At 36.9% G+C, this 13,475-nt stretch overlaps 1 protein-coding gene across 27 annotated transcripts in view; it reads right to left on the reverse strand.

The window, feature by feature from the left end:
• The window catches only part of KCNMA1 (potassium calcium-activated channel subfamily M alpha 1), a 414,944-nt gene that overhangs the window by 290,555 nt on the left and 110,914 nt on the right, over positions 1-13,475 (reverse strand). For all 27 annotated transcript variants that reach the window (XM_077183251.1, XM_077183250.1, XM_077183249.1 and 24 more), the window contains one exon: positions 7,929-8,093. In XM_077183251.1, the coding sequence (XP_077039366.1) occupies positions 7,929-8,093 (165 nt within the window). The remainder of the gene's footprint in view (positions 1-7,928; positions 8,094-13,475) is intronic.

Consider the following 13,475-nt stretch of genomic DNA (forward strand, 5'->3'; position numbering starts at 1 on the left):
CTGCATCATTAAAAAATTGGTCTTTCATATCAAGAGACATCAACTATAAAGAGACCACAAGCAACTAGTGTTGATGCCCAAGGCTTTTTCCAAAAGAGAATACATAATAATTCTAATGGACTGAATGGCAAGGAAAAATTCAGATTGTTTATCTGTCTGCACCTATCAGACCCAAAAGAAATTTTTAAAAAAGCAGAAGTGCAGAACGAAAATACTAGGAAAAGAGCCTGTATAGTAAAAAAAAAATTGATGCATCAGTATACAATCTCCAAATGCATAATATGGAAGTGAAAATCATTCATGTATAAATATACAAAATTTATATAAAGCAGACACATGCATTTCATATTACTAGATTGATTTAACTATATAGGACAAAAATGTATTTTGGAGCAGAAAATGTGTATTGGGAGAGAAAAAAAAAGTTCTGATTTCACTAATTTTAAAAGCTGATTTCAATGCTTTTTACAAGCATGGGTAATTAATCTGAATCCTCTATTGCACAGAAACAAAGGAGTAATAGAAAGTTTAGTTGAATGTTCAAAGTCATGCACGTTACTGTTAGATCTGAGAACAGAAAACATGTCAAACTTCAAGCAGTCACATGCTGCAGCTACTGAATTCACACTGTTCCCATTATTTTTGAAGAGTGACCAGAAATGCTTAGGAATTTAAATTTAAAGTTTCTGCTACGGACCACACCATCTATTGTGAATCCCTTAGATGATACCTCAAATAGAGAAGAGTTTTCTGCCCAGCTAACTCCTCCAAAAGCTTTAAGCCAGTGGCTGACAACCTTTTCCAGCCTAGAGACACTTGAAATTATCCATTGTACTTAAAAATACCAAACAGCAACTGTAAACCTATCAATCTGGTAACTTGATATTCTTAGTTACTTTTCACTTTTCAGCCATCTGCAACAGCAAATTGATAACCACCAACCATCCAAAATATCTTCGTAATATTTACCATGAGAGAAAACAAGGCAAATCAGAAAATGTAATCTATAGGAAAATTATTACAACAATTTTATACAGATTGATATGAAAATACCTATGGGTTTCTGCAATACTTTTCTGTTAGCATGACATGATGATTTATGCTGCTGTTTTGTAATAGGGAAAAAACTTTGGATTCTTGTCTACATTGATATTCTTATAAAATCCTCTAAGTATAGCACAAAGCAGTTTTCAAACTTTGTCTGACAGTGTGCAGCTTGATCATATTCATTAAAGCAAATCAGACATAAGCACCAATGACAAAATTTGCTCTGGCCATGGTTGAGAACAAAAACCACAAACCTGCAGCCTTGAAAAAATAAATCTGAACAAACTACCATAATTCTCAAGAAATATTGTGCTGAATTTCTTAGAGCAGAACGTAGAACTCTCTGATTTAGCTGAAACAATAGAACTGACTGGTGCAGCTCCCATATGCATGGGGGCCAAACTGCAGCATGGACAAGAAATGGGAGCAGGGAACACTGTCCAGACAGTCCAGTGACACCCACAGCCCGCACAGATCAAGTGCCAACTGTCCCAATGCCACTCTAAAGCTGAACTCAACCTTCCAGCATCTGAGTTGGCTCGATTTCAAAATCCAAAACAAAGCATCCAAACTCACAAGAGAAGACTTTCTCGCTTGTCATAATGAACAGATTAAAAAAATAAGGAAAAAATATAAAATTAAACAGCTGACAGGAATATTACAAACCGTTTGCATTGTTACTAAACTGCTGACAATATACCCATACTTGTTACCAAGATACATAGCTATACTTTCTCAAGGGACCTTCACCTTCAGAATACAGGTTACAGGATTAAATATAATGGCTGACAAGAACCAAGAGCTTAGTATTCTACAGCAGGCTCATGACAGGATCACATTTTGTATATCACAACAATCAGATGGCTCACTAAAATCTACTCATCTCTACTGAAGTAATTTTTACAAGATTTTACCCCTGACAGGCACAAACTGATTTTTTTAACAGTCTGTAGGAGTTACATGTTTTTCAATGAGGGGACTGTGGGCATCTGACAGAACTGGATGGCTTAGTTTGCATGCAGTGTACAGAAGGCAGGATTGGGTTCCACACTTCACTTTTAGTTCCCAAGTGGCATCCCCATTCTAAGCACTAACAAGTACACTGTGTTTGAAATTTTTATTTTATTAAGTTTGGACCAGAAATAGAGGAAGAATCAGATTCTGTTTCCTTTCCCATTCTATATTTACCCTGCCTCAATTAAGTCAGTTTTGTGACTCCTTCTTCACAGTCACAGTTAGCAATTCCATAGCTCATAAGAAGACATGGCATTACATTGCAGAAATTGCCTTTTCACCCACCTATCCTAGATAGCTCTGATGAATAGAAGCAGTTTTCATGAGACTCAAAGAGCCACCAGGACTGTTTCAAACTTCTGAAAAGTTCTAAAGTTCTGTCTCTTTGCCTTTTTCCCCACAGTCCCTACTCAAAATATTTTCTCCTGTCTTTATCCCAAGCTGAAGGGAAGTGCCTGCAGGATGAGGACTCTAACTAGGAAGGAGGAGCAAGATCATTCAAGAGGACAAGGAAGTTTCTCCCTTAAACTCATGGCATTTTGCTGTGGATTTATGGAAGGCTCTGAGAGCTTCCAGCTTCTAGGTGAAACATATGGAACAACCAGTTAATATTCCCTGATTTTCACTTCTAATTGACAAGTTCTCCATGCTAGTTTCTACCATTGGATTACCTGCTCCCTTTTCAGAAAGGCAAATAGAGAGTTACCACTACTTCAATTGAACCAAGCCTTCCAAACCTTACCAGTACAAACATCAGACTTCACAAGAAAAGTGGGACTTCCTGCAGCTTTGGTAGTAAGCTTTGAAGTTGTCTCTGCTGCAGCATTTGAAGCTAAAACAAAGCATTAATTAAAGCAGAGAGGAATCTCCTGTGCCAAAGCAACGCAAATTTAAGGAGCCACATAAAACTACTGACACCAGGAGGAATATGTTGAGAATATTCCTCAAGAAACCTCTGAATATTCAAGAAATACCTAAAAACAGTTTCAAAAAGAAAAAAAAATAGGTAAGAAGGAAAAGGAAACTGATTTTGATAGACAATATTTTGTGTGGAAAATTTTGCCAAACATCAAAATGGAGATTTTTCTTTTTACCACAAGCTTCGCAGTTTGTTCCATTTACCCCATGCCTCAGAACAATGAATGATGGGAGAGCTGTACAAAAACATACACAGAATTTTCTTCAAAAATATTCATTATCACATGAGTGTTTTGATTACAAGCACTATTTTTTCAAATACATTAAGCACAAAGAGGAAAAAAAAAAAACACATAAAAACCCCAATATTATCAACTGAATCATCAGAGCAGCCCTCCACATAGGAACAGCACAAATGCCTTAGGGGAAGCCATCTGCCTCCTCCAGTAAGCTTTGTAAATATGCAAAATTGTGTTAGTATCTTCTGTTCAATACCTGGCTATTGTCAGTGCCCCATAGGTGGAAGGCAAATTTCCCCTGTACTACACACTGATCATGAGGATCAGCACAGCATCACCACAAGGCACTTTTCTGTATTTACACACTTTCATGCTAGATTCATGCAAGAAAAAAGTGGCAAAGACTTGCCCTTAACTCATGTTTGACATGGATATACAGCAATACAGGTTATCAATAGTGCAGTCTTACAACAATTTTTCACCAATGAAGCACTAACAGAAGCTGACCTAATCCAGGTTCGCCTTCTGAAGAGCAAACACTTTCATGACTTTCTCCAAATAATCACACCATTCAAAACTTAATATATTATTTTAAAAGTGTGTTTGCTTTTCTTCATTTTAATGACAGAATGCCATGCATACCTTAATTTAGACAAGAAAAGAAGTGGTACTTGCAAAAAAATTTAGCAGAAGATATTTATTCCCGCTATAGGAAAAGCCTCATGTTTTTAAATACTATTAGAATGGTTTCTGAAAACATGGTCAACTATCTAAAGGTCATGAAAGTCACTGCAACACAGCCCTAAGTCTGAAGATAACTTTAAAATGGGTAACTTCCATAGCAGCAGCTATAACCTGACTGAAAATAAGGTAGACTAGGCTAGAGTGAGATCTGGCTTACAAAAAGGAGGCCTATAAAAATAAGGAGTTTTAATTAAGATAAATTGCACGTGTTATGTATACACTAATTTTCTACTTTTCCACCTTTTGAGTTAAGAATTCAAATGCAATGTTTTAAGTCCAGTTCTGAGTGTATTTCATGTCATTTCATTATAAAATGTACTGTTTATTCATTTCTTCATTTGATTTTACCAGTTCATGTACCTTATGCTAACCTTATCCATTCTTCACATAGCAGTACTTAAAACTGGTAAAACTGAGTAGAAAAAATACAGTTTATGTTTGATTAGCCATATAACTCATGAAAAACCTCAGAGAAAAGAAAATTTAAGATTAGCATATGTTAATCATAGAATATGCTGAAATAAGGGATGCATTAGGATCATTGTATCCAGCTCCTGGTCCTGCAGAGGACACCCCAAGAATCACCATGCATTATTCCTTTAAGTACAAGATCCACTGAAATTACAGCAGTTTCCCAAAAATAAAAAGTACAGCAACAATCAGAACCGCTACATCTAAATGTAGCACCTACGTGCAGTTTTAAAGACCTATGTGCAATAGAAGAACTTTCTCACCAGACTCTGGGCAGAAGCCCACCCTTCAATCCAGAGCAAAAAAGCCTGCAAAAAACCCCCTCGCTATTGTCAATAATAAATAAATATTCAGAAAATGCATAACTGAAATTTAAACTAGCTGCAGTTACCATAGAAACAAACAAGACTTACTCAACACTTCCTACTCTATTCCATTATCATTACCTCATGAACTTACATGGAGAACATTGTTCCTATTCCTATGGAAACCCTGGAAATAGCCCCCATCATTGTCACAGATTAAGGCAATCTAGAACTCATCCCTTGGATTCATTTATGTGCCACCAAGGCCTATCAAAGACTAAAAATAACTAAACAGACAAGGTTAATTTCTCAATAGGGATGAGCAGAATCTAAACCATTCCCCATGAACAGCTGGCAGGTGAGTGCCAAACACTGACAAGAAGTTCATAATGTCTGAGCATCTGCAATGATCAGATCTGTGCAGTTCCACTGACACACTGCAAGGTACATGCCCAGCAGTTTGGGCACTGTCCTGCTACAAATGCCCCAGCTAGGGAAGAATCTGCTCTTCAATCCTTATGTCATTTCTCTTCTTGACCACGATGAGGAAAAGGGAACTTTTATACAAATGTAATAGTATATAATCTAAAATACATCCGGGATTCTTTCCATCTCCAAGAACTAAAATAACTTCAAAAAAAAAAAAGGCAGCAGGAAACAAAACCAAAAAAGAGGAGGGAAAAAAAAAAGAGGGGTGGGCCACCAGCAAAACCACACCACATCACTCAGGGCATGGAACATCTTGTGATTCCTGCCAGTGCACAGTCAGATCTAGAAGCTGGGAAAGACTTTCCCTTTTCTCCTTTAAGTTCAGAAACCTAGACCACAGCTAAAGGGAAGATATGGCACTACTTATTTTTGCCTGACTAGAATATTCTCTAAGTCCCACCAAACCTTGCCTAACTATCTAAGAAAATTTGCAATGTCAGAGCAAAGCAAATTGTTTTATCAAAGAATGCATGTGCTTCACTGCTGCAAAACTAATGCCATATTGGACTTGTAAAAGGCTTAGAATATTATGAGTATGAAAGACTAAATCACTGAAGCATGCATTCAATTCCTATTCTCTAGCCAATTAATATATTTTACTCTAAATTAAGTCCTATTCAGATTAACTGCATCCTAAGAATATTACACATGCTCAGAAAAAATAAAAAAATCTATGTTAATTTCACAAGAAGATTGGTGACAGGACATTTCCAGGATGAGAGGGATCCAAAATGAAAAAAAGAAAGAAAAAAAAAGAAATTTATGAGAACTTGTCTTATCCTTGAGAAAGCGTATTAAACTTCATATTTGAATTCTGACATGTTGCATACTCATGTTCACTGAAGGCTTCTCTTCCTGCTTTGAAAAGCTGGTAAAATAGCTGATACTGTCAAGAACACTGTCAAAAAATGTATATGTATACCAATCACACCTGCTTGTCCAATTTCTTATCTGTCAAATACCAAATTATCCTTTGAGCTCCTATTGTCATTAAAGCAAGGAGATAACAGCCACTGTGTCTTTGGAAACAGGGAGAAACCCCACAATTTCTGAACTATTAAATTTCACTCTGGCAGCTAGAAAACTATTACATATCACAAGAGGTTGTGGGGATTTTTTCCCCCTCAACACTAAAAAAATTTGAGTCCTCTCATTCAGAAAAAAAAAAAAAAAAAAAATTAAATAAAAAGCAGCAAGAACAAATCTAGTTGCGAAAAATACTGAAAAAAACCAAAACACACAAGGAAACAAACCAAAAGGCACATAAAATACCTATCTATATTTCCCAGGAAAATTTACTATACATACTTATATAATGAAAGATCCACTGGTTTTCCCAAATGAGTAGTGAGGCCCTCTACCCTTTTTTAATAATTTCTCAGAAGCCAGTCAAGGGTCTACAGATTTCCATAGACTGAACTGTGTCAAATTCAACAATATATATATATATGACTTCATTCTGTATATCAAATACTCCATCTAATTAAGTAAATCTTTTTCTTCTTACTCAAATGATATAATTTCAGGAAGCAAAATCAGTTCATAAACATGTTTAATTTCCTGCATCTTGAGATTAATTATGAATGTGTCTGATTCTTCTTTGAGAAACTCACCTCAGAAATCTGATACTTCCATCATCTACAGCATTTTACAGCACTTCAAAGTAAATCAGTATTTTCCTGAACAGATTTTATTCAAACTTGTACGTTTTACTGTTATTTATATTTATGCCATTCAACATCAAATGCAAACAGAACTGCATGGGTTCAATTAGCACGTTCTCAAGTCGTGCTTATGCAATTTAACATGGACACATTTTTAAATCACATGTCAAATTCCCATCCACATTGTTTAAGAGCAAAAGTCACATTTTCAAAGGTTGTGGCACCAAGAACATTATATTTCAGTGATGATTATATTTCAAACCAGTTACAAAATTTCACTGGGATTCTCTGAAGTTTTAAATGGGATTTTAATCACTTTAGCTTCTAGTTTATAAGTATATGCATTCTAAAAAGAAAATTAATCCAAATTACATAGGAGACACTTTTTACTGCAGTGAACTCCACAGAAAGCCCCTGCATTTTACTATTTGACAATGCTCTAAAGCAATTATGTTTAAATAAAGTGAAAAATGAAAAAGTTTTTTTTCCCTTTAAACCACACATTATCATCATCTGTCTCCATTTGATATGTAACTGCTCACAGGTCTGAAGGATTTTTACACTAATAAAGAAAAATATAAAGGGAATATAAAATCATTATTAGTCTATTGAATATATCACAAATCTCGTTGCATAGTCATTTCAATCTTGTCTTTGCTTTACAGTTCTGACCACTCTCTACATTTGTAACACTGGGCTTAATTTACAAGTTTGCTTCCATTCTTCCAGGTACAATTTTACTTTCAGATAAAATAGGTCTATAGTTTTAACACCTTATATGAAATTAATAAATTCACTGTTTTTAGTTCAAAATCATGGGGCAGAGTTATGAAATAGGCTGGGGAGTGGACTGGCAGTCATTTTTTCTTACTTGCTGTCTCTGCTTCTCTCTTGCAGTGGGAACTAGTCTGCTATTTTGCAGAGAAAATTGGGATTGACTCAGTGCTGATGCAACAAACCAATCAAAAATCCTCCACTAATGCTGGGACACAGTGCTTCCTTTAAAATAAAAACATAGAAAATCATAGAAAACTTACAAGTACTCTGCCAGTTAATGTCTGGGCAGATATCATGACTCCTGCCCAATCCTTCACAGACGTCATCCATCCCACTTCTGCTGCCACATTCTCCTCTTTTTCATCTGTTGGTTTGCAGGCTCCATCTGCCTGTGTATCTCCACCACCATTGATCTTCTGGGCCTCCTGAAAAGTAAGTACTTGGGTTAATGTTTAGCAATTTGACAGTGAAAGTCAGTATATAGGTGGGGCCAAGAATAGTAATAAAAACCAGAAAATCTCTCTTCCTGGATCCCTACTAGGTGAAACAAATTTGGCCACATTTTTAGAAATAAGAGAAATAGAAATGTTCTATAAGGTACCAGACTAACTAGATAATAATACTCTCCTTGACATTACATCTTCAAAACATATACTTAGCACTAAATATACAATATGTTACTTTGTTGCAAGCAACATCGACAACAGCCCTGTATGCAATTACAGAGTTACATACAAATGAATTTGTCAGACATACACCGAAAGAGCTTCCGATGTATCAGTTCAAAATACTGCATAGTAGGTGTGAACATAATTCATGTATAATTTTAATTTCCCATCACTAGAATTAATTATCTGAGTAAACTTTCACTGAGAAGCATGATGTAACAAGACAGCAATTATGAAGTGTGAGGGGAACAAAATCCATCATAAAGAATCTGCAGGGAGCTGCCGCGCTATCAGTGAACCTGTGTTTCAATGCAAGTGTTTAATATATCACAGGAATTATTCTGTCAGTAAGTGGCTCTCACAGAAAGAAGAGCTAGAAATTAGAGGAGCCTCAGCTGCACCAAGCTCACTGATGAGGAACACACACTGGAATTCATATCAGTCTCTCATGGATGCTGCAGCAAGGATGCCATGCTCTGTGACTGCCTGTGATGTGCTACAGTCATGGGTGCTGCACAAACATCAAGGGAAATGCCAGGAAAAGCCAGCGTGGATTGTACAGTGTTTAAATCATACTGCATGCAAAGTACCACTGTGCCACAAGCACAGTGATACTTTGGTGACAGCATAATACTAATGACTTGCTGAACACTTGACAACTTATGCTAAACAAAAATAGGAGAGGCAGCAAAATTCATCACTGAAGCAAGTCCTGAGCACTAGATCTGCATTAGTGTTCCAAGCACTCTGCACAGACCAACAGCTTGAAGGATCTTGTTTATAGATTACTTGTCTGTAGGCCAGTAAGCAGGAAATCAATTGCCATTAATCCCCTTTGGGATATCTTTATACAAGCAAAGATGCTGTATAAATGGTGGTTATGTGATAATTACTACAGTAGAAGTATATCCTGTGATGGTCAAAACCCATAGCTGTGAGACGGCCTTGAGGACACAGCTGGACACAAGGGTACAGGAACTTCCTGAGAGTAACACTGAACTAATAAAGCAATGTCATTGAATCTGTCAGCAACGAACAGTAGAACAATGCTAAAAATGTTAAATGGAGGCCAACAGTTGTTTTCAGAGAAGCTCAACACTGCAACTTAATTAGCTAATCAGATTCTTTTTTCTCTATTAGTTTCCCTCCCAGAAAGCAGGCTCCATGTTCTTACTAGCGATTACAGCAAAGTGTGATGTTACTATACTGATAATAACAAATTATTCAGAGTTACAACAGTAATTCAGTACACTTCCCAAGCAAATAACGCAACATAAGTTTAAAATTACTTTGTATTTGCATAGCTGGACCTCATTCACTGACAAATTTGGACACAGTGAATCAGATGTTCTGCACTTGGCATTGAAATACATATCCTGTGCCGCACACGCACGCATGGAGCACAACCTACAGGATGAGCTCACGCAGAGGACAGCGATGTACGACACAGAATGAGGTACAACTCGGAATGAGGTGTCTCCAGCTGAGCAATGCTTGCCTGGAGCCAACTACTGACCCAAAGCCATAGAGATCAGACCCAAAGAAATGCCTTCACCACCATCAAGGGTTCGATTACAAACTAGGAAAGAGAACACTAGGCTCTATACTCCAAACAGCATTGAAGCTTAAGCAGTCTAGACATATCTCCAAGGCCTCACTGGTCCTAGCTGCTGTCCCCAGCGTCTCCCCTGACTCAGATGCCCTCTGTGACCCAGGACACCCCTTCAGCCCCATCCAGGGCTCCCACAGCCCTGTCCTTTCCAGCCTTGGTGAGGCCACAGCCAGTTCCCCCTGCCCGAGCCACAGGCTGCTGTCTCAGGCTGGCCCAAGAAGGCTCCAGGCCAGGCCTTGTCCCACCAGCCCAGCCATGGCACTGGGCAGGCCCCTGGCCCACGGGAGCCCCACAGCCCTGACAGCTACAGACTGCTTAAAACACCACACATAACATTTCTTTCTCTCTTCCCACCAGCTTCTCTGCCTTTTCTAACTGCTAGAGCTTGTCTTTCAGAACTGTTCGCTTCACACCAGATTTTGCTCCATGGTCCTCCTATGCATTGCACAGTGAACATTCATACTCCGTACAAGTTTCTATTGAATGAATTAATGTGGTTTTCATAGTAAAGGAGGGATAATTATCTCTTCCTCTCAGATAAGAAAGTGAGGTGTTGATTAGATGCCTAACTCAGTCACTGGAGATGCCACTGGCAGAGCCAGGATGAAGCCACAGTCTTTTTTGATCTTTGCACCCAGCAGCGCTTGCTTAAAAGAGCACAGATGCACACCTTGCTGCAGACCTCACTATAGAAAGTCACAGAACTACAGATCACTAAATAAAAAGCTGAATAAAGAAGTCAATTTTATTGAACTTGTATTAAGGTTAGAAAATTCTTTTATTGTGTACATGTTCCTTATCCCCAATCTTTTTGTCAATAGATGTGATTGCTCATAAGATATAAAAATAATTTAAAATTTCCTAGCACTCAATGAAATAGTAGGCAATTTACTTAATTGAAGGAGAAAGGTAGCTTTTATATTTTGAAAAGGTTTTCATAACCTACAGTTCTTTTGCTGTATTGACTTTTGGTTGCCAATAGAATAGAGCAGTAAAACATGACAAACCTATTCAGTATTTGATTCTCTAAAGGTATTAAAGTCTTTAATGCATTGAATGGCTATATTTCTGTATTTATGCTACTTATTTCACCTCTATTAAAATCTCCCACCCATATTATTTCTTAATTAAAATTTAAGTAAAATAATAATCCCCTGCCAAGTATGATTTGGAACAGACTGTCATGATCAGCCTAGCTCCTGCCATTATTGTAGCTATAATTAACATGCAGATTAGTTGCTGTTATGTAATATTTGTATTCATTTGGGATATTTTATATTTTTCATCTACATGGCTAGCTTTTATCTTACTTAATTGGCAGTTGAGTATTAGGAAAAGTTTATCCCCAAGTCATTATGCAATTGTGCAGTGATCACTAAAGGAGGTTTAAAGGCTGTTTTTTTTTAATACTGAACAAAAAATTCAGTCCTGTTATTAAGTGTACAGTCTTGTTTGATTGCTATTTCCTCACCCCAGTGCACTGAGTAACCAACACCAACAGCTGAAAAAGGTGCTTAAAGTAATAACCTGACAGTGATGATAGCTGCTTAATTATTTACAAGTTCAATATTACAAGTAAGAGATCTTTACCCATTCTGCTTACCAGTTTTCATTATTTTAATTACTTCATGGCAGGAACATGCAGGTAGATTAAGTGAGAAGCAGTATATTGTGAAATATATATTTCCTGAACTTAATGACTAAATGGAAATGACTAGCATGATGAGGTGGTGTGTGTACAGGAATCAGTACTCAGTGTTCCACCAATGGTTTGGCACAGACCTGGACTAGGAACTTCAATGGTTTGTCTTCTATTTTCAGCAATAAATATTGATTTAGATTACATAAGTTCTGGGATTCTTGAAGACAGTCATCTTAAGGAAGAACTCAAAGGCAAAATTCACTCAAAAACAGGCAACAGTTTTCAAAACATAGTCCTATCTTTTCCATTTCACCTCTAAAATACCTATACAGACATAGAACCACTGCATAGACACCTCATCCAACTGAGGACAACACAAAATAAAATCAAAAAATTATTATGAAACCTTAAAACACCATCTAAGAATAATCTTTTTACAAGTCCTAAAACACAGGACAACATGAACACAACCTGAAAGTAGTCTCTGATGTATGGTACTGAAAAAATTCGTTATCTTGTTAAAATATGTTTTAAAACATATGAAACAGGGAGTCAATAATGTGAGGGAAAATACCTGGGTTGAAGTGTGATGAAACAAAAAAAAAAGGATTTGGTAATCTCATTTACCTAACATGTAACCAGATGAATATTACACAAAAATCATTAAGTATCACCTGTAATGAATAAAGAGCCATGAGTCATGACCACATCACTCCAGAGCAAGTAGTATGCTCAGTCTAAGCAGATGTTTAAAAACAGTAACACCGATGAAGCAAATACAGTATTGGCCTTTGACTTCCACCCTAGATAACATGAGATTAGAAAGGGTCTGTCAGAATGGCAGCTGCTCCTAGTTTAAAGTATGCAGTAAAAATACAGTAAGAAAACATCATTTGGAGCAGTTAGGAAAGGGCTGCTTTAGATAATGATGCCAGCAAATAACAATTTTATCTCTATTAACTGCCCTTAAATTAACAGCATTGCATTCCTAGAGCCTGGCATTTTATGAAATGTTTTAAATCAATCAACAACACTATGATAATGCCATTCTTACAAATTAGGAATTTGTATTTACCTTTCTTTCCTTTTCATTCACCTGTTTCCCCAAGAGGTGCTGTGTGAAGAGGAATAATTTTGCATATGAGACTATTTCTCCTTTCTCTTGGGCAAATGTCTAAAACACTGTGTTTAAAAGACTTCTATCAATAATTTAATTTCATGTCCTTCAATACGTCCACTCACCACGTTCACATCTCCAAATAGGGGTCTTAAATTTCTATAAAACCATAATATTATGCTGGATTCTCTGAAGCTGGGCAATGTAGAGTGAGTGTTAAGACTTCAGGTACCTATTGCCATGGCAGAGGCCTTCTGTCAGATAAAGTTACCATCCATTGTCTCCATCTAAACAGTTACTGAGTACCAGTTCATCCAGAGCTAAAAGCAAGCAAAACAAAAAAAACACCCTGCAGCTGTTCACCTGCTCTAGTGCAGTTTAGGAAACACACGTTTCCACTGGAATATTAATAAAGAAAACAAATGGCAATGTGAGAAATGAACAGCTTTATGGAGACTTCCAAACATCTTTTAAGTCAGACTTGTAAGAAAAGAGAAAGCAAAGGCTAAACTAACTAAATGTGAGGTAAGAGGTACTTCTAAACTGGCCTAGCACAGCATTTCTTTGCATATTAGGTTACACTGACGTCAGTTGTCATACTGTAGCTATGGTTCAACTTGTTTCAAAAGATTAATTATTGATACCCAGACAAACATTATTCCTTTCACCGAATAAAAGAACCAGAATGATCTGTGGAAAACATGGCTGATAAGATAACCCAGCATTTTGCTCTCATAAAATATTCACAAGCCATATAAATTTGTTGTC

Source organism: Agelaius phoeniceus, chromosome 9 (assembly GCF_051311805.1).
Source record: "Agelaius phoeniceus isolate bAgePho1 chromosome 9, bAgePho1.hap1, whole genome shotgun sequence".
Taxonomy (NCBI): Eukaryota; Metazoa; Chordata; class Aves; order Passeriformes; family Icteridae; genus Agelaius; species Agelaius phoeniceus.